Raw genomic sequence first — 23,864 nt, forward strand, 5'->3', positions numbered from 1 at the left:
TACGGACATACAAAAATTATGTGAAGAGATCTTCACGTCCGCAATAAGACGCCACATTTTTTTAAAATGCAGTATACCTAATAATTGCCCTTTGCGGTGACCAGATCGGACGGCCCGATGGACCCAACAGCTGGTTGGACCGACTTGAGCATCTCCTCCCTCTCGGAGCACATTCTCGGAAATTGCCATAGGATGTGATTTGCATTCTGTATTTCTCCGCCACATGGACATGTTGGCCGGGTAACAAGTCCAAGCTCATATAGCTTGGCAGCGAATTCTCAATAGCCTGTCAAAAACTGACTGGTGTAGTGGTCAGGAATCAATTTGGTTATCTCCAATCGCCATTTTATATTTGGAAAGAAAAATATTAATTTATGCCTGCCCTTAGTAGAAGCATTCCACTTTCACTGCCAGGTCTTCAACGCCACGTCATAAGAGGTACTGCCCGCTTCCTCGAGGATACTTTTCCAGAAGGTTTGGAGGTGAGGTAAGATGAAAGTCACCAACTACGGCTCTCTCATCTTGTTATTTTTCAATAATACGAATGAAAATGTCCTTTTTGTGTTTTTAATCTAATTGCAGATAAATAGTTGTTATTATATAATAAATAACATGATGTAGATTTTTTCTAATCATGTTATAAATACAGTTTGTGCATATTTAAAATACAAGGTGTACTATTTTAAGGGACTATTTGTAATAGATAATTTCGAAATTATCTTTTCTTGACTCATTATAAAATATTAATTAATTAATTATGCATTTTCACAAGAAGTTGTAGTTTTTGTTTGAAAGCTTATACCGCAGCTTCCATACTCTAAAAAGCTTTTATCAGGCCGTCTCATATTTTACATTTACCTATCAACTTTCCCATTCAATATAGAGTGATTTATTAATAACGTAAAGTTATTTTCTTTTAAAACGATTATTATTATATAGAATATTATGAGTGCAAATAGAAAGCTCTGTGTGTTGTAAAATAATTAATCACTACTTTCAAGCAATTCAGCTATTATGATATGGTGGTAATGAATTCATTAAGTGGATATTTTACTTAGGTACACGATGATCGCAGTAATGTTTTTGCTTATGCGATTATCGAACGGCAATTTCTATTTTTATTAAAACTTGTGCAAGTCAACAAATATATAATATTATAAGTGCTATTCGAAAATACTACATAGGTATCGTATACTAATAAAAAATAATTATAAGATAAAAAGAACTTTTTATATACAACGTTTTTAAATTTTCTGTTGAACCATATAAACTTGACTTGACTAGCTTAAACGATCAAAATAATTTGTACTTGACATGTCATATTGATTTCCATAGTAACGCACGTATATATATTAATAATTTAGTTGCTTGGACCCCAAAGCCGTGGTGTCAAAATAACTTTTCATACAAAACAGAATTAACTGAAAATTAATTCAATTCTACTTAAAGATGGCTAAAAGTATTAAAAAAGGCATTAGCATCGTGTTCTGATATATTTTTCAAGTTTCTAATATCTAGCTAGTCAGGAAGTTAGTTAAAAATCGATTGCAAGATTTGTACCGGACAAAGAACCACCGGAAAAATAAGAATACGAGCTAAGAAAAACGTTGTAATAACATTCTAGAAGGGTTTTTTTCCAGAAAATATACATAAGTATTATAAAAAAAGATATAAGATCGATTTGTCAATAATTATTACTACCGTTTTTGCTTCCAACGTTTTCTGTTTTTTTTTTTATATATGTACAATTCGATAGGTAATTTTAAATAAATGTTATATTAAATAAAAAAAAATATTCTTTCAAACTTAAAACAATGATGATAAGTTGCATGTGCCTGCTATGCAATCGTAGTATAAGTTAACTCACTGCCACTTTTGATTGTACAGATTGAATTCGGTCGAATTAAGAAGAAGTAACAAATCTTATAGTGTATAATAATTTTATTTCAAATTCTATGGATAAGTCAATTCAAGTTGATTCTGTGTACACAGATATTTCCAAGGCATTTGATCGTGTTGATCACGATATTTTATTACAAAAGCTTTGTACATTTGGCGCGTCATATAGTATAATATGTTTTTTTGCTTCTTATTTGAAAAATCGCCGTCAATTTGTTGATTACCATGGGAATGAATCGCGGATTTTTAGAACAAACTCTGGTGTTCCTCAAGGTTCAAATCTTGGCCCAATTTTGTTTTTAATATTTTTTGATGATATTGTCAAAGTTATAACCAATTCTTCTTGTTTGCTATTCGCAGATGATCTTAAACTTTTTCGAACTATTGAAACCCCATTATGCTGTGCGATGTTGCAGTCTGACCTAGATGCTATCTCGCAATGGTCTATCTTAAATAAACTTGAATTCGCTACCTCCAAATGTAATATTATTTCATTCAATCGTTCAAGGCACACCTTATTGTTCCCATACTCATTGTCTGGTATAATATTGAGTAGGGTAACGGAGATAAAAGATTTGGGAGTATTGTATGATACAAAGTTCACTTTCAATCAGCATATTCTTAACATCAGTACTAGATCTAGCAAAATGCTTGGTTTTGTTATGAGGGTTTCAAAATCATTCGAAAACGTCCGAGTGCTACGTACATTATACGTATCATTTGTGTTGAGTATTCTTGAATATGCCAGCATTATTTGGAGTCCTAATAGGTTCATGCACACAATTAAGCTGGATCGAGTCCACAATAGATTTCTTAGATTTCTCTACTTAAGAACATACGGGTTCTTTCCTTATGATAATGACAATAAAATGAATTTCCCGACTCGTTTTCTTCTGGGTATGCTATCAATGCAATCCCTGTCTACCCGAAGAGTGATTGTTCTTTTAAAGCATTTCTTTTTACTTCTTCGTGGGTTCATTTACAATCCGCATATACTGGCAAATATTAATTTTCATGTTCCCACCAATATCACTCGCAGCTCCACGGTCTTCAAGATACCTCGTCGCAGGACAGATGTTATGTTTCATGATGCTGTGTATCGTGCAATTAGCTTATTTGATGGCACCATAAAGGTTGATTTGTTTTTTATTAATTATATAATGTTTGTAGACGTTTTAAATAGGATAAATTTATAATTGTATATATTATCATATTTCTTTAATATTTACACATGCTGTCTTTTCCACTTTCTTGTCATATTAGTTGTTATTTGTAATTAAGATATTTTTATATATTTGTATGTATTATGTATTATGGCGCATTGGCCAAAAGCTGTAATGCCGTAATACTCTTTTTTATAAATAAATAAATAAATAAACATAGTATTATTATAGGCCTCCACGGTGTGGAAATTTTATATTAACAGATTATTAATTTTACGAGAGATTTATATTAGCCATTTACTCAATTTACTAGGCACATACTTTTCCAGACCAGGGTCTCGTGACATTATGAGCCGACAGGGTATCCACTCAGTGATCGTGGGTGCATACTTCCATACTATAGTTCAATTGGGAAACAACTCAAAACATCTTATTCTGAGATAATTGCATTTAAAATTTTTACAATAATTCTAAACCTATCTTTATAGCATTGACTTTTTACGAAAACGTGTTTCTTTATTTAGTAATCACAATAAAATTTTACAGTCAAAGAATTAGCCCAGATATTTCAGTATATAAATGAATTGACGAATAATCCCACAAGGGGTTATTCGATTTTATGACTCTTTTTTGATTTATTTTTTTACTAAATTATAAAGATAGACTTTCGCAAGACTCTGAAGACCTCCAAAGCAGAATGCAGGAACTCGCTGAAGTAAGCAACAAAGTAGGTTTGGAAATAAATGTAACAAAGACGAAAGTCATGTTCAACTGCTTTACGGGCCAAAAAGAGATCCTCACCAATGGCACTCAGGTGAAAAGCTACATCTATCTGGGACAATAAGTGTCTATAGATGGATGTATATTTGATGAAAATTTTCGCAGAGTAAAGCTAGGCTGGACTGCTTTCTGCTGCCTGAATAATGTCTTCAAAAGTGACCTTCCACTGTGCCTAAAACGCAAAGTGTTCAACCAGTGTGTGCTTCCCGTGATCACATATGCGTGGACCTTAAGTAAAAGAGAGATCCAGAAACTTAGAGTAGCACAACGTGGTATGGAGAGGTGCATGCTGGGCATAACGCGAAAGGACAAAAAAAGGAATGAGTGGATAAGGAAGCAGACAAGTGTTTGCAATGTAATAGAGTTTATTAAAAGCCTTAAATGGAGATAGGCTGTGCAGATAACTCGAAGAAGAAACAATCGTTGGACAAAACTAGTTATCCAGTGGTAACCAAGAAGTAAAAAACGTCCGCAAGATCGATGAAATGATAAAATTCTGCGGAAGTACGTGGCAACGCAATGCACAGGACCAAGATAAGTGGAAGAAGCTTGAAGAGCCCTTCATCCAGCAGTGGATAGATTCACGCTGATGATGATGATGATGATAGAGAAATGACATTATTTCGTACAACAAAAAATGGTATTATTAATTTATTAACATAATACCTTGAAATTTTCGCTATAAAACTAAGATATTGACTTGGTGAACTAACCATATTATGTCGTTTATATATAATATATTATCGATAGTGAATATCGTTATATAATTTATATATTTCCTTAAAATATTAATATAATTTACCTTAGGAACTCTTCTCTATTATCAAATTGAGACACTGCCGAATCATTTTCCTTGAACGTATTGCCAAGCTTGTCTTCGTTGTTGTTTATGATTCTCTCAAGGGAATCTTCGCGGGATGACGATGTTGCTTGGGTTTTCATCGTGTTTGCATCATGGTACACGGAAGAAATTGATGACCTTGAAGATCTCCGACTGGCTGTCTCTTCAGGATGCCTTCCGCTGAATTTGTTAGAGTTATTCTGAAATATTTTTTTTAACAAAAAAATGTCGTTTTATAAATTTTCATGATTATTAGTGACATAAAATGTAGGTACAATGTTGTTCGTCACAAGTTTTTGTAAGTCATTTTAATAATGAACATTTTATGGCACATGTACGTTATTCCTGCAACCAATGTTAAATGCATAGTATTTGAAAACGATTATACTTAAAGTAACAGTTAACTCTTCATGGCATGGAGTTGCCTGTCAGCAACAAACATTATTGTTATTATTTTATATTCTCGTAGGAATGGAATTTTATTTATTAACTTGCAGTTGTCTGCAATGGGTAAAGTGTACTGACAATATAGTAATAGTTTTTATTCACATATTATGCCACTGCTAATTTATAATAATAATAATATTAGACATTAAAGATGTGATCGATTAGAAAATTAATATACACATTAAAGGGTTGCCATCATGCATTTAAAGGTTTATTGAGTTGTTGTTGAACTCCATTATAATGGTTTTAGAATAAACAAAAATTAGAGAGTTTTTGTTCAAATCAAAGCATCGTTGAAGGGTGCCAAGAGAGTAAAGTACTGCCGATTAAAACAATTGTAACATTAATCACATTAATCATGTCAAATTCTTGCGCACGAGAAGAAATTGAATTTTCACATATTCATCGTTAAATAATAAAAAAAGGCGAATGTTATATTTTACGTTAGTTTCATTAATGCATGGGTTAGTGAGTAATGCATTTACGAATACGTGCAGCGCAGATGAGAAGGGTGCAATATTTGTGTTCTATTGATGCAATCGCGCAACAAAGACGCTAATTCTTTCTCACAATTTGCTAATTCTCCAAAATTGTCGAACTAAGTGAAATTAGTTAACACAATTTATATTTCCAACAAAAATTGACAGTCAACACCGTAAATTCACTTGAAAAAATCCTGACAAATTATAACTTTAGTTTGTAAAAAAAATGACGTATTTAAATTAGCACAGTTTGTTTGGAAAATAATATTTATTGTAATGTGGGCAAAATTTATTTTACTATCACTTTCATCAAAATTTATCTATCTATCATTACGAAAAAATACACTTTGATAAAAAAAAACGATTCTGGCAGACTCAACATTAGGCAGACCAAAGCTTTGTAATCATTTTATTTTTCACACGTCTCTTTCATCGTATAAGAAAACGTTGAAGGTTTCATCATAATAAAGCTTATAACTGCACTTGTGTAGTTTTTGTTATTTGAATTATGAAGCATTTATCTACATAATATTACGATACAATATAGTAAACAGTTAACGTGTGTTTTAAGAGTTTTCTATAATTTCACGTTTGGAACAATAATTCCTACTATTAGTATATATTAAATTTATAAGCAAAAATGTAACAGCTTACGTTATCGTATGATTTCAAAGTTATCCTGACTTGTAAAATAATATTAACTCAAAGCCATAAGATGGTATCGTTAAGCCTCGAAACTAAATATTATTATTGCCCCGACTTACGGTATCAAGTAGTCCGTCTTTTGAAATATCATTTTGAGTAGTCGGTAGCTCGGCCGCCATGAATGCGGGAACTTTCCTCTCAACTTTCGCTTCAACTTTCCTTCCGCTTTATATCGCCGTTCCTCGCCGCTCGTTTTCAGCTGAAAATTATAAGCAACTCGTTATTGCTAAAAGCTCGCTCTGGATGCACTAAATTCAATTTAAATAACTACTGCAAAATGCAAACAAGAAATCATTAAAGTTAATAGTTATTTATTGCCAATTAAACTTTAACAAATAATCTGATAATAACAGTATTGGTAATACTGTTTGTAATAATCTACATAGTTAACTTTTATGTTCCAACCTAAGTAAATGATAAATATTATAGGCCTCCAAAATAACCTTAAAATTATAGTAAGACTTTTTAACAGATAATGATCAGTATCGGTTTTAAGTGAAACAGATATGACAGTCGCCCACTTAAATAGAAACAAAGTCTTTTAAAAAATACAATACTTATGACTGTTAAAAAATATCAATCACTATATAAATAGACCAGGGAACTCAGAAATAATGGGAACTGAAATAACTAAGGGGTAATGAGTAGCAAGTAACCAATCTCGAGTAAGGAATAACCCGGGATAAACTTAAACTTGTCAAGAATACGTCATACGTCGAAAAGTGACAACTGCTCTCGGTTTATGCATTGATGCTCATTTAATATTGGTGTATTATTTATACACACCATTGTACGTGCCTAATCCGTGTTTCATTTTCGTAGGACACTCACACATTCAAAACACTGCATCAAAATGTAGCAAATTGAATTTATGTATCCCTTCGGTATTCTATTTATTATCTTTTCTGTGGTATAGACAGAAAAGTGTAAAATATGCTAACATAACAATTGTTCTACTTTTAACACTAAATAGTGATTTTTTCGTATCAACACAAACAAAAACCCCTTCAAACTAACCCACGCCACACCACACTTGGTCTTAATTGAGCGATCAATAGGTCCTACATGTGAAGCATCATCAGTTTTTTATTCCTGCTTTGACTGAGTTTACTGATTGATATATTTAATAAAAAGTTCCATTGGAGAGAAAAGTACGAACAATTAATATAAAATAAATGAATTTATCGGTACCTATTTTCGTATCTATAACATTTTCAGAAGGAGGCCTCCAAAGCAGTCGGCGACTACTTCATATACTTACAAAACCAAGGTCCTCTATAATTTAGTCAGGCCGTGACTTGAAACTATGTACTTCGATCGTAAGTATTGCTTATATTTCGAATGCAATACGATAAATTCTTTATGAAAAATTACAACGAAATTTTGAAACTGTGATGTAAAATTAAATTATTGACAATAATTATGTTTTATTCCTTATTTTTTGATTATTTAATTAAAATAATAATTTAATTGAAAAATCTTTAATTGAATTGCGGTTTAATTATTATTTAAAATTAAAATTGCGCTTATTTAATTGGGAACAATTTTAAAAATTAATAATGTTAAATTGTATAGAAAAATATTATAGAAATATAATTTTATTTACTATGCATTTATGGTTTTAAAGAAGTTATCTAAGATTTTCAAACACAAAATTAATACAGTTCCCATTAATTTGTGACATAACTAGTTTTATCATTTTGTAGAGAAGGATAATAATTATTGTAGAATCATATGCAATAGTTATCTGAAAAACAGTGAAAATCAAGTTATCTAGTTGTAGTATTGAGGTGACGATATATTAAAGGCCCACGTCCACAAGGTCGAGAGGTTTAAAAGAATACTATTTTATGTAATAAAAATACTTAATGCAGTCATCAAATGTTTAAAATAAATATAAACGATAATAAGGCTTCAAAATTATATATATATAGATTATCTAAAACGTGTAAGGAATGTCCAGGATCATGCTCTGAAAATACCATAAAATCGCCATTTTGACCTATGCGGCACACGTGGGCCGTTAAATATTATAGGTTGGAAATAAAAAAAATAATTGAGATTATCATTCTCAGAGCCGTCCAATATCAGACATTTAGATTCATACAGCTACATTTTATCAAAACTTTGTATTGAGTTTGTTTTATCGTTAAAAAATTTATTGATTAGATGCTATATAATGTTTATAATTTTATTATGGATCGATAGACTTTTCCCAGTCAATCACAAGCCAATAAACTACCCATAAAACGATAAGTATATAAAAATAATATTTTTTACATGGCGTGTTAATATGGTATAGTTTGTATATCAGGCTACAAAGTATTAGGTGAATATATTATAAAATAAATACAGGTTAAAGAATTAGTATTGCATTCTTTTAAGCGACTGGATTATGGCTTTTTGTGAGTTGACTTCGTAGATTTTTTTTTGATTAAAATATTTCAAATTCAATGTTATGTATTCAGGTTAAGATATACAGTGGTGGATATTAAAATGATTAGATTAGTTTTTACGGAATACTTATAAATTTTAATTTGTCGGCTTATACAGTAGGCTTATCCGATTTTAAGATAAATAAAAAAATAACAATAAGGTCCGAAATGCAAAGAATTTCGAGTTAGGTTAAATTAACACAAGGTTGAATGATATTAATGTAGACTGCCATGCTAAGTAAAAAGACTTTAGTGAAGTTCTACTAAGTAGAAAGGTTTTAGTGAAATTTTTGTAGAATAACCCAAGTTTTAAACTATATTTTCTCTTATATTATAGAAAATTATTGGATTGTTTTGACATAATCTCTAAATTGACTAAAATCTATGGGAATTTGTGGATCTATACTGGTAAAAAAAATGAATATAAATGTATCTTAAGAGCATACTTTACTGAAACCGCAAATAATTTTCTACTATAGTTGCGACGAAACTTTGGACTCGCTGGCAATCGGAGAGCAAAAGTCGAGCTGTGAACACGTCAATTTGTTTCGTGATGGCGACGGGGGTAATAATTATTAAATCGTGTTAAGATGACTAAAAAACGTTACCCATTTACTTGAAAAAGAAAACATGTCAATGAATATATTATTATTGTTACTAATAGAACAATAAACAGAACATTAAATGGACGCATGTTGGATTTTTATGACTAATTATATTTCGTTCGGTACGCTCATTTACACAATCTGCGCATCGCCTAGTCACGATCTTTTAAGGGCATGCCCCAGCTGAGGTGTATCCTTAAGTCGACAGAAAAAATCATTGGGTTGCTGTCAAAAGTTGGTAAATCGAAAGTTTAGGTATTTAGAGTAAACAATTGATTATGTGTCTATATATTAATATGTATTCTAGAAAAACAGTTCAAAGTCATCCGCTATATAGAAAATGCACATAAAGTATAAAGAAATCAGCGTTATGCCTGATTTTAGAGGGCATGCCAAACTTCTTATAAAAGTTATGAGGGCACCCACCTGTTGAATAAATAATACCATCACATACCTGTATGTAGGTCCAATCACTTCGATATAATTGCATGTGGTGTTGTAGTGCTTTATAATTTCTTTAACGCGTGCTTAAATTGCCCACTTCGTAAGCATTTTTGTTAGATTAACAATAATTCTTAGATCTTACTACGGTCGGTTTAAATTAAATGAAAAATTATCACAAGTAGACAGAGAAAATATGCTTTTAAAACACACAGAGATTCTTTGTTGTTGATTGGTTAAATGTTTGGTTAAAATTCGTTTTAAAAATTACACTTTCTCAAATTAGATAATAAATTGTTATTTTTTAAATAGTTTATAATGCAAGTGACAGAAAATGGGATAGGTATTCGTTTGTTTTATTTTTATTTTGTTTTAAGTGACAGTATTTGCGATTTTCTTTTGTTTTGTTAATCTTATATAAAATGGGCGGATATTAAAATAATAAATTTTGAATTTGGAATGGTGACAAATATCGGAAAATACTCCTTATACGTTTAATATAATATTAACAAACGGTTTTGATTTACGAAAACTAAATGAAACAAACGGAAACTAAGCAAAGGCGTTCTACTTACGGAGCAGTAGAGGGAGCAAAGTTAAGTTGTGCTAAGATGTGCAAAGCTCGCTCGGGACTAACGCGACGCAGTTGACTCAGAGAACAAGTTGAGGTCTGTAAACAACAGGCCCAGATGGGAGCCAGAGATGTCTTTGGCTGATTACGACGCTTATACCTTGAGGATTAAGTGAATCCAAACGTGCCTCGCATGATATGTTTTCGTTCAACGAAGGAATTTTGCTAACTTAACGCAAGAATTTATGTCGGTGGTAATGGTAATAAACGAGTATTTGAGACGCGTTAATTACAAAAAGAAATAAGTCTAGAATTCAATGGCATCATACATAACTGGTTAGTTTTAAAATTAGTGTATCATATTTTATTTTGAAATAAGAACAATATGCCTATTCGACATAGTTATGCAGAAAGTAGCCAGTCCACAAAAAATAAAAAAATGAGATACGATATAGATCAGACGCGAGAAGGTTTTCTCTACGCTCTGCTGAAAATAGCCAAGCCGCAAAAAAATATACTATTTACAATTTTACATTTTACATACATTTTTAATATCATGTTGTTGCTAAAGTGCCATTATCTCAGGTCGACATGTCGCCTACTGTCACGCTGTCGCGGCAACACATTTAAGGTTCAAATAGACTATATGACGATCGGGCACATATATGCTAAGAGCGATTTAGTGTCTATGATCAAATCTATGCCATTCCGACATATTATACATACATATTGTATGACAGCTATGACATCGTATTTACACTCTGTGACACCCTGTGACACAGGACGCCAACATAAGAAACGGGTTTTTCGACATATATATGACTGATCGTCATAGAGTGTATTTGAAGCATTAGTCTGTAGTTTCCTCATTTTGCAGAATATTTTGAATGGTCACCATCTCTGTAAATTCACCACAGAATGACACTGATAAAGAGTGCTAACTATTATAATGTATTAGTAATTTGAATTATTATTAATTATTCATGCTAATTTTAACAGTTTCTACGTGTGCGTTCGTTAAAATTACTTGCAACATGATACCCATAGATAATATTTTGAACAAAACCCAACCTGCAGACCATAGATACCAATAGACAACATTCTTATAGAAAATACATAGTGCCAATCGCTAATGACAAAATGTGATTTTGACAAGACAGTCGATAGGTGTAGATATGTAGAAGATGATAAAACGTTTATTGAGTCGTGCAGGTGTCGATGCAGTGCAGTTCAACGTGAGGTGACCTCATTGTTGTTCTGGTGATTTCGGCAGATTTTGCTAACTTATAATGTTCGTTTAAAGGTTAAAAATGTGCTACGGGATGAGAGCATCAGTCTGATAACATTTTAAACACCAAGAAAAACGACATTATACATTTCCCCCCGTAGCGGCGGCTTACTGTGACGTCACATGATAGTAGGCGACATGCACCTCAATTTGATCAGAACTTAGTCGTTAGGTTGTCAACCATTTTACCACGTTTTTATTAGCTCCTATTCTTGTTTGTTCGGTACAGATTTTTTCTTTCTTGTGTGTCCAGTACATATTTTTTCTTGTTTGTCCAAGATTTGTTTTGAACGCTTGAAGATTTTTAACTAACTTCCCGACTAGCTAGATATTTGAAACTTTTAGAATATATCACAACACGACAACAATGCATTCTTTTAATACTTTACTCATTTTAAGCAGAATTGAATTCATTTTCAGTTAATTCTATTTTGTATCGAAAGTTATTAATGTAGGTTGCTAAGGGGTCCTAGCAACTAAATTATTAATATATACGTGCGTTACTATGGAAATCTATAAATCTATAATAATATTGAAATATCAAAATGACATTTAAATATTCTATATTTATTCAGTATTTCTATCAAGTACAATAAAAAGTTTTAATTAATACATAGAATTGTCAAGTTTACATGATTCAACAGAAAATTTTAAAACGTGGTATATAAGAAGTTCTTTTTATCTTGTAATTATTCTTATATATATTGTATTCTGGTGGTTTTAAGCGTCCTTATTTTTTACGTGTTTTATTTAGCAATGAATTTGATTCCTATACTATAAGGCCATCTGTTTCCGAAACAGAACTGCTCACGGTGAACTTTGATACATCCAATTGAAAACGTACAAATTTATGGACATGGTTTGAATCAGGGTACATAAATTATTATCAATATAAGACACTTGACTTGATTTTTAGCCGACGTACGGATCGCTCTTAATGTGTTTGAATAAATAAAAGACAGTTTTACATTTTCTATACAGCGTTTTAATGTGGTATTATTTTAACACACAATACAATTAAAATTTAATATATATATAAAAGTAAAAAAATGTGTGTTTGATATCATTTTTCTACTTAGTCTCAACTGATATCTACATATCGCACACTGAGATCTATAGGGTCATAACTGAAAAAAAACCCAAAAATTACTTATAAATGAAGTTCGTTAAAAAAAATCTATTTTTAATGCTATATGGCAATAACTGCTACTTGGAAACGTGGTATATAAAAAGTTCTTTTTATCTCGTAATTATTTCTGTATGATTTTAGAGCATTGCAGAAGTTGTGGATTATTACATATTATGTGAAATTACATAACAACATGTACGTTTTTTTATCAGATTTTAACTATGATTACCTTGACATGTCAATATAAATCAATTAGGTAATGGTTTCAACAATAAGTCTCTTTATCTGTACATTGAATTGTTCAGGAATGAAGTCATACATTTTTTATTGTAGCAACACTTTTTTGTACTGCCAGTTTAACAATTTGACTATTTCCGTGATATTATCAGAACACAAAATATTTTTTTTGTTTTTAATCTGTTTATTCCGTTATAATTTAAAAATTACACCGAAATTAATTAGAATATGTTACAGATACTATTGTAGTAAAGTATTATTTCAAAATGAGTTGAAAGGTAAATTTTATCGAGTGACTAAAATTATCAGATAGAAGCGGTGGCGTGGTGAAGTGAGGGGCGCGGGCGTAGTCGGAGTTTAAAATAAAATTTAATTATATACGAGTACGTATATTCGTCAAATAGCAGTGGTGAAAAGTTGAGATGAGCTGCAGTTAGAGGGTCGTGCGCCTAGATCTAACCGTTTTCTATCTTACTGATTCTTCTTCGTTTTTTCTATCTTCTTTTTATTTACGTATTTCATGCAGTCTGCAGGCTATCGCTAGTCAACAATAATGTTATAAAATAATCAACGATATATAATATTATATTGTCGCCCCAAAAGCAAAAGGGCACTTGTGCATAAATTGAGTTTTGAGAAAAACGCATTTTAAGTGTTTTTGGAGTGAAAAAAAATCGTGGAGAGGTTATTACTTAATATTTTGAAATGAAATTTGGAAAACATGTGACCTAATTACTCAAGATTGAAATGCAATTTTTTTTTTTTATAATATGTCAATTTTTCATTTTTAAGAGGTTTTAAGTCACATGTTACCTGTTTCCTATATGCATTTATGAATAGCTTTATCTTCATCTTTTGATTTGCGAGCGTCCACTTTACGCTTATTGTGATCTTCCAAAATATTTACTTGGGTCTCTTTGTCGGCTGCCAACATTTTTTTTAATTTTTTCACAAAGTTCACAAGTGCCCTTTTTCTGCAACGTACAAAGGCCCTTACTCGCTTTTAAATAATTACACTAAAAATCGTGTACATCTTCCTTTTTTTCTATACATTAAATGAAGATCAGTTTACAAATACACAAGTAACCTTTATTGTCTTTGCTCAATTGTGAATTCATGGGTTTTGCTTCACAAATGCCGTTTTGCCAATAATGTAGAGAAAAAAAATACGAAGAAAACTGCATTCATAACTCAAAACCGTGAAAATTGCACATGTGCCTTTTTGCTTTTGGGGCGACGATATGAATGTCCAAGCAAGATTTTATGGTTTTCAAAATAGTTTACAAATATATATATATATTGTATGACACCCCCTTTACAATATTACCAAAGACGGTGAATACACGAGTCAAATACAAAAAGTTGTTTTGACACAATATGTTCTCATAATAAACAGGTTGGACGGCCTTTAATATACGGCCATATATTTCCGATACAACATTTTACGGTGAAATATGATACGGCAAACTGCATACGTACAAGTTCCCGGACACGCACTTTGAGACTAATATCGGTTTTGATAATGTGCTGACATTACTTTGTCATAAAAACAACCACTGATATAAGTATCTAAAGATTCCATCACACATTGTTAGAGTGTTTCTATTAAGATCGACACACTCCCCTATCTTGGACGGTATGGAGGGGTTGACAGGTGCCTAACTCAATTGGCGGACATGATGTATAGGGGAAAGATAATGTAATATGACATTAAGTTAGTTTTTAAGAGTATACCTATTACTAAGCTATTCTCAAACTACTGTGGAAAAAATACACTAGGCTTAGATTGGATGACATTATTATTTAAAAACACATTTATTTCATATAATTTTTAATAATTCATAATACACTTTGTGTAAGATCGTAGACCAGTGTATTTCAACCAAGTTTCTACCAGAATTCACAGGTTTAATTGAAACTTTTTTTGCATGACGTTTAATACAAACAAAAAATCGATCGCCTATCGTAACTAAATTTGGGGGCGCTTATGAGCAGGTATTAAAAAAGTCAATAGTTAAAATTTGTCGCAATTCAGCATGTCAGTCGTAGCATACTGGTAATGCACAGGGCGCGATACCTAAGAAACGCAGGTTCGATTCCCGCCGGGTGTCTTACTTTTTTCAAAAAATGATTTTTTCTATTGGCTGTTTGTTTGTATTGACTGTTTTCAAAATTATGTATGTTCAATAATATTTTTATTTATTTATTTAAAAGAGACACGTTGAGCACATAACAAATTATCAATTCATTTGACATTTAGAATTAAAAGTAGGTTCAAGTAAATCAACTAGAGAAAAAACAAGGTAGAGAAAAAATACAAAACAAAAAAATAATTTTATAGAAAAAAATAAAAAAAATACAAATTTTAATTTAATTAATTAATTAATTTTAAAAACAGAATGCATAATATAATGTTTGAGGCTTTCACGGTTAGTTTTTTTATCGTAGTAGATTTCTGGGTTTCCACCGTGTGTCCTTCTTCCTTCTTTACTCGACGTTTCGGGCTCGTTGCCATTATCAAGAGATGATATGTTTTATGATGAAAACCGACTTGTACCCATTTTTTTTATAAATCACGGATGCATCTAAGAATAAATGTACAACAAAGTGTTTGAATCATGTAGAGTGGCTTAATTCAACGTTTTTGTTCGTAACCAATTATTAACTGGTATATTAAGAATAGTTACATTTTATTAATATTGGACATTTTGAAATATCTGTTTTATAATATAACGGTGCACAAGTACTGTGTTAAACCACTGGTTCTACACCGCAGATAACCGCGATAATAATAATAATTAGCAAAGGGTATTCCCAAACTTTTCCTTCGCAATGAATGAAATGTGGAAAGTTTAACTACTGGCCGCATTGGTGTCAGCGCGTTTCATCCGGTGATCTTTTTGGACACCGCACAATGCTGTATATTCTATAAAAGGTGACAATGTAAAATTATATTAAAATAATATGGTTATAGATTTTTTTGTTGCTTTTAGTCCATGTGCACATTTTTTTTAACAAGCAGTATCAAAGCTATTCAAGCACATTGCTTCGATTTTGTATGAAAAATTGTATATCTGTTTCGATTTATACGACTGCAACTTAACACCATGGAGGCTTGGGAGTTTCACACGTTTCCCCGGTAGATGCGCTAGTTCAACGCTGGCGGACTTCCATTTTAATTTTGACAGATCGAAAACCGAATGATTGCCGTAAAACTCTGTTATTTATTTTGTTTTCTCTCTTTTAAATGTTATCGTTGAAAGTGTTATTTTGTTTTTAAATTCTTATTAAAGTATTTATTGTTATTTTCAATATAGTTACATACATATTTTATTAATATTAGTTTTGTAAAATACATCGAGAGTTCTGTTTACATTCTTGTATTTACCATTGTAATATCAATATTAGGTGCTTATAAATTTGAATTTAAAGTGTTTTAGTTGAGTACATAGTGGTTTCATTTGATATAAAAAGACCGTTCTTTTATATTTCAGTAAAATATAAGTCAAAAATTACTTGAATATATCATATAATTAAATATTGCATTCTAGGATTAATGGTTAATAAAATTATAAACTGAAGTGACTAGATTTATTCCTCGTTTGAACTGCGTTACTTTGTTGAGAATTGATGTTTTTTTTCTAAATAAAAACAATTATTTATGCAAAAATTTCAAATACATTTTCAAAAAAGATGTTGTAAATGTGTCTCAACTTGCGAACCGGCTTTCAAAAAAAATCTTTCGCAAAGGCTTGAATTCAGAACTCATTGAGAACCTCTAAAAAATCTTTATATACAGAGGGGACATTGAAACAAAACAGTTCAAAAACCACTGATAAAACTTATTAAATACATATTGTCTTTTTTATATATAGAAAATCTACGGTGCTTTTAAATGATTTTAACTGCGTGATAGATAAAATCATAAAATGTCCAATTCATAATTAAGTATTTTAATATCGAGTCTTTGAAATTGGTTATTACTTTATTACAATGGTCAAAAACAATGTGCGTTCCTTTCCAGTACAGTTTTCGAGCTTTCGAACGTACGCTGGAGTAATTGTAAGGCATAATTGCACGGACTGCTTCTACAGGGTCATTTCGCATAATTACCATCCCCCTCGCCCGCCGCAGTTGTAATATTGCAATGGAAACAACCCCCCACAACCCAATTGAATGGCGGTGCACACAATGGCCTGACTGCGGAATTAATAAATATAACTGATATTTCCAGTGCAGTCACTATGGTTGGAAGTATTTTACTGGGAATTTTATGGTCAGTTACTGAACAGATTCCATTTGTACGACATACGCTAATGAAGAAGGTATAGCCATGGCTCTAGCCTGGGGGCCCGGCGTGGCTAGTCAACCAAATAAGTGAGATAAACACACATCACAAATTTGCTCTAATAGCAAAAAAGTCGCTATTTTCCTTTAATAATAAAATATGTGGTTGTGCAATATTTTTTATTTTGCGTCATTACTTGGTAATTCCATAATTCAAGTGGATGTAATATTAAAAATACATAAGTACTTAATTTTACCATGAACACCATTTGGAAAACTCTACTGTAGAGTGTCACACTGCCTTTATCCTTGGCGATAGGTAGGGGGGCCCGACAAAGATCCTAGCCTTGGGCTTCGCTTCAGGATGTGGGGGCCATGTGTATAGCAATGTATATGTAGCAATGTAAAGAGAGCTCTAGGTTGTGATTTTGAATGACATGAATTTTTATTGTAATTCAAAGATTTATTATATTTAACATACACTTTATATCGGAAAGTCTAGGGGTGTAGTTGGTCTTTCCACATCCTTCCAAAAAATATAAATGGCGTGGCTTAAATAAGTCATTAATTAGAAATTAAATTAGTCCTTAAATGAGTTGCCTAGAGGCATAACTCACATATTCCAAAATCCTTTTTACGATTAATTAATAAACTCACATGATAGATCATTTCAAACATTTTAACAACTTCAAAGTCAAATTACTCAAAACTAGTATTCTCCAGTTAGTGTGTTCCGCCAAAACAGAGACGATATCGTCACTGTTCTGGCAGAAGATACTAATTCGAAAAAGTGACATATTGAGTTAGTTATACCAAAATGTTCCTTTTTTCAAATTTTACCGTCTGGAAACCTTCTTAATAAATAAACAGTCTTTATTTTAAGGTCATCTTTTTTACGATTACTTAATAAACTCACATGATAGACCATTTCAAACATTTTAACAACTTCAAAGTCAAATTACTCAAGACTAGTATTCTCCAGTTAGTGTGTTCCGCCAGAACAGAGACGATATTATATTCTTCATATTATAGAATCCTGAGAATGCTGAAGTCGTTCGTTGCAGTCAAGTCATGGAGAAGGCTACTAACCAACGATATTTAGTCATGACATCTCGATAGCAAAGAAAAAAGATGTTAAACAGAAAACACTATTAGAAGTCATGCTGAATCTTTCATTATTACGATATTAATATACACGCGATCTTTTAAATATTAAAATTTGGAAGCCATAATAACTTCTTAATATTGACACAATGACTTTTCGTGTATACTATCGTCTCGGCTAGAGGAATTACAAAATGAACTGCGTATCTCATAATATCTATACTAAAACAGTGCGCACAAATGTGGTATTGGAATCCTAAGCTAGAGGAGTGAAGGGTGGGTTCCACGATCACTTTTTAGGCTGGCATCATGAATTTTCATCAGGGAACTCAAAAATAATGTTAACTGGAATACCTAATGGATATGGAAACAGGCAATCGATCTCGAGTGTGGAAGAATATGAGATAAACTTAAACACGTGCAAAGAATTCGCTTGTATTTCGTTCTGACAACTGCTCTCGTTTTATGAATTGACGCTCATTTAATATCGGTGTGATACACACATCATTTTACGTGCATAATGCATGTTTCATTTTCGTAGGGCACTTACACATTCAAAACCCTGCATCAAAATGTAGCGTGTTGAATATAGCCTATCGGAATTCTATTTATTATCTGTTCTATGGTATAGAAAGTCAATAAAAATGTAAAATATGCTGACACAACAATTAATTGTTTTACTTTTAATATTTAATGCTTAAACAGAGACCCCTCCAAACCAACCCGTCCCGCACCACACTCGGTCTAAGTTGAGCGTATCAAACACAAAATGAATACGGTTCCCATTAACTTCTAAATTGGCGTCAGTGCATAAAAACTAATGCTAATTCAATATTATTTGAAAGTTGCAACACAGACTATTGCACATCTATTATGTATGGGTTATTTTCGTGCATTATAAACCCTGCGTCAAAATGTAATGTATTTGGGGATAGCCTGTCGGAATTCTATTTATTAATCTGTTCTGTAGTTTTCGTGAAAACTAACATCTGAGGTAGATGAATCATAAAATAAACTGCGCTCCTCATATTATGCACACTATATTATATCCAGCACCTATTCTAGTAAGAGTTTTAAGCAATAATAATAAACGTTTAATTTGTGAGCTTGTCCTCATTTTCATGCAGTTAAAAATATAATAAAAATGCCATGTCTACCGAGCTTAACATTCGTTATTTATGTGACAACGTAAAATATAATAATACACTTGCATCGCTGGAGTCCCGCGATAGAATTATAAAATTCAAGATTTAGATAAGAGAACAATTAAGATGTGAAGGGTTGATTAACGCGTAAAATGAACTAAATTAAGGGTAGAAAAGTAATTCCAGGGAGATATTGTGTAGCGAGGTGAATATTTATGGTATCAGCGTGATCTTTTTTCATTGTGTTTATTGCGTTTTTATTTATTATGGTTGAGTCGGTTTTTAATTAATACATATTTTAGAAAACATGTACCTATGTAGGTATTCCACTTCGGCACTGGATAGGGTGTTGCAGAAAAAAGAAGGCTGTAGTGGTTCGTGATGATGGAGGGGACGGAAATCAATTTAATCGAACATACATAGTTCTGAAAACACTCATAAGAAAATAAAGCCAATAGAAGAAATCTTTTTCGAAAAAAGTAAGACGCCTGGCAGGAATCGAACTAATACCCCGTTTACACGTGCAGAAATATACTGTGCACAGTGAGAAAATGTATGGGGAAATATGTATTATCCTGCAGTTGGCAAGATTACGTGTATAAATCAAACAAGATTGAAAGATTCCAAATTGTGATGATTTATTGCGCGCAAGTAAGATTATTTTCGATCTGCGTCTGCGCAGTAGAGCGATAGGGGCGAGCATGTCGGTAAAAAAACGAACTACTCAATTTGAAATCCGATTTTCAATACGATTTGTCAGATAGTAGTATAAAATGACAACCTCGCGTCTCGCTTACTCTTGAAGAATGAGATTTGAGAGACAGTCAGCACTTTTAGGTGTAAACAGTTATTGTCATGACAGTTTAAAATAAGCACAATTGCCGACAGTAATTCCATGCATGTGTACAGGCGCTATAATGAGCAAGTATTAATAAAAGGCAATAGTTAAAATTTTCGCAATTAAGCATGGCAGTCGTTGCATACTGGTAATGTGCAGGGCGCGATACCCAAGAGACGCAGGTTCGATTCCTGCCGGGTGTCTTACTTTTTCAAAAAAGATTTTTTCTCACGAGTAGATATATTCAAAATTATTTAAATTAAAAAATTTTGAATTTGAAATTAAAATTTTAATTAAAGGATTTTATAATAAATAATTAATTAATATTGTAAATAATGATTATTATACACTCGGCTATATTACCGACCACCAGTTTTTTTAATGTTATTTATTTTAATAATGTAACTATCTCATAAAAATAAATTACCAAATACTTAAGGGTACGATCTTGAAGAGGTTCATAAATATTTTTAATGACTTTCTTAATGAAGTTTCTGTAATGTTAATTGTTGTAGAAATGCCGTTGTATTTTAATAAATACCACACAAATATTTTCACCAACAATTTATTATTTTGTTGTAGCTTTTCAAATTATATATTGTAGTGCTCGTGATGGCCAAATTGTAACGTATCCGCTTGATTAAACAAAGGATCTCGAATTAAAATCCCGGGTCTGGTAAAATTCGCAAATATTTAAAATTATGTATGGTTTAATAGCATAATCTTAAATGTTTTATTGATAAACGAATATATTTTGATTTTTATCTGCTAGGGCATGGATTAGACAGGGTTTAATTGAATTTCAAAAACTTACCAGCACCATCTGCAAATTGTATTTTAGTTCAATAAAAACTAATACGAATGGCTGAAAAAGTTTAGTGTGTATTATTTATGTCAAATCTGAACAGCCTACCTCCACCCCTCGCCATTGTAGTATAGTAATGGAAGTGAAACAATCAATTTAATAAAATTACATAATAAGATAGAGACCTCACCCTGAATCGAAATCGAAGCCCCTGGATGAAAGGCAAGCGCCATACGCACTGGACCACCGTAGACCGTGAATAAGTCCATATTAAGTTTTGACTTATCTTCTGCAAAAATAATTATATTGTCTGTATAATAAAATGTTTAAAAAGGGGTTGTTTTATAGCGATAATGATAATATTAAAATACCATTTGCAATTATCTGAACAGAATTATTTGTTTATGTACTGAAAAACTTAATATATTATTTTTTATGAGGTCCAATGACACTAATGTAGTTAGTAATATAAGTGAAACAATAAAAAACACCAAGACTTTCAGAAAAGCATGTAAATATATTGTCACCTCACTGGGAATCGAACTTGGAGTCCGGATGAAAAGCCAGTGCTAAACGTAGGCAACTTCGAAGGCCTACACAACACACAATACATATTATAAAAGACAGTATTATATAAAATAATATTAATCGCTTTATAAAACAAATAATATTAAAGACCACCCTTTGTCAGAGTAGCGGCATAAAATAGGGTATCATTAATTATTCCTGGCAATTTTAATTGAAATTTCTAGAGAAACAATAATTATAAAACCCATTCATATTATTTATACAAATATCGGAAAAGATACAAAAACAGGATACTGTCGTCACATCCAGGTAACGCGATAAAAAATAGAAATGTTTTCAAATTTAAAACAATAAAAAAATCGATGATTTTAAAATAAAATATAATATTAATGTATTATAAATTTCAAAGCTTTTATTCTGATTCATGTTAGTACTTTAGGGTAGTATTTAATAGCAGCTTACGAAAGCTCAAAGTAACCATTATACTAAGCTTCGAGAACGGAATATGTTTACTATAACTTTAGAAGTGCGGAACCGTGCAAACTCTCATCACACTAGAGTAAAGAGGCGACCTTAGACCTGGCTTGGTTACTTGGTGCGGATACCTCAAGTGAATTTCCAGCTACTAAATCCCAATCACATACCTATATATTTAGTAGAGCTATGGGGTGATTGCATGTTCAAGGAAGATAGATGCAAGAAGATTGGTAAGTGACATTGATTCTTGGAAGCACCGTGTGATGTCCATATGCTCAAACCGAGGGTCGGATATGGTTAAATAAGACGAATACGATATATTATGGTTATCAAATAATAGATATTTATTTTTAATTTAACTCTCAATAAGTTGATTGTGTCACGAGCTGTATAGAATGTCACACCATCTTGTTATAACTACATATCATCCAGATAAAAATCATCTAATGCATGCCAGAAAAAATCAGTAATCACGTTTTTGTAGCTTTCTTCATTGACAGTAACTGCATTGTCATTTTTGTTTTCCAATAAATACGGTTCAATTATACTTCTAGACTATATACTACACCCAGTGGTCGGCAACTTTTTGAGAGACTGGGTAAAAAAAATCAATTTTGAAAAATTTATTTGTTTAGTGGGTAAATTTTAAACAAATTTTCAATATTTTTTATAAAATAAAAAAAATATATATAATGTAAATGTAAATACAAATTTATTTTATAAAAACATACATTGGTATAATAATATCATATTTTAATTAGTGGCTTCCTTGGTTGAATTTTTTCAACATTTTTTGGTAAATACGTACCTACCTAGTTGTCTTAAGTCGATCACATGAATCAAGATTAGAATCTGGTGTTAATCGATTTCGCAGAGTATTCTGGGCACATTTCATTTGAGAGAATGTTTGCTCACTAAAATAATAATATTATTTATGTTGAACCAAATGGTTATAATCAGCAAATGCATTCTTTTTAAGCATGTAATGTCCATATAACTATAACTAAACATTTGAATTCAATGTATTCTAATTCCAGATTACTTCTTCCAAGATATTCAAAATATTTAAGCTTAAGCTCGTATAAATTCATCTTATCTAATTAAAATTAATAAGTGATAAAAACATTATTATTTATCCATTTTAACTATTTTGAATTATTGGTATTTTCAATAAATAAATAATTTTATAAAAATAATTATTTGAAAAAAATATTATCATATTTTCTTGACGGGTAACTCAAAATGTTGTAGTGGGTAATTCAATTACCCGCGGGTAGTAGGTTTCTGACCACTACACCAAACTGTTAATTTTTGTAGATGTAAAGGTGTTCAAGAATAGTATTATTTCAAATGCGACAATAATAATTGTGCTTATTTACGAATCCATTTAACCAAAAATGAGCTTCATCACTGATGACAATTTTTTCATGAAAATAATAGGTCTGTTTCAAGTTGCTCTAAAGTATAATCAGCAAAATTCGACATTCTGATTAAGTTCTTGTGTTAACCGTTTTTTATAATATGCTGTCAAATGCAAATCTATAATATGAAGAATATTCATTCCATGTAGTGCTATACAATTAATAATACAGGTTATTGAGAACGACGTGTTATCGATTGTTCTGAATTTTTATCCACACTTTGATTCACAACATCG

At 31.5% G+C, this 23,864-nt stretch overlaps 2 protein-coding genes across 2 annotated transcripts in view; one reads left to right on the forward strand and one right to left on the reverse strand.

Annotated features, from left to right (window-relative positions):
• LOC147073196 (uncharacterized) overlaps nt 1-3,409 on the reverse strand; it is a 56,705-nt gene extending 53,296 nt beyond the window's left edge. The window contains exon 1 of the mRNA XM_085945582.1: nt 3,384-3,409. Coding sequence (XP_085801708.1) covers nt 3,384-3,409 — 26 coding nt within the window. The remainder of the gene's footprint in view (nt 1-3,383) is intronic.
• The window catches only part of Sol1 (CUB domain-containing protein Sol1), a 1,020,319-nt gene that overhangs the window by 96,146 nt on the left and 900,309 nt on the right, over nt 1-23,864 (forward strand). The gene's annotated exons all lie outside the window — the stretch shown is intronic.

The sequence above is a fragment of the Rhyacophila brunnea genome, unplaced genomic scaffold (genome assembly GCF_057557595.1).
Source record: "Rhyacophila brunnea isolate RB1 unplaced genomic scaffold, BYU_Rbru_1.0 scaffold_18, whole genome shotgun sequence".
Classification (NCBI taxonomy): Eukaryota; Metazoa; Arthropoda; class Insecta; order Trichoptera; family Rhyacophilidae; genus Rhyacophila; species Rhyacophila brunnea.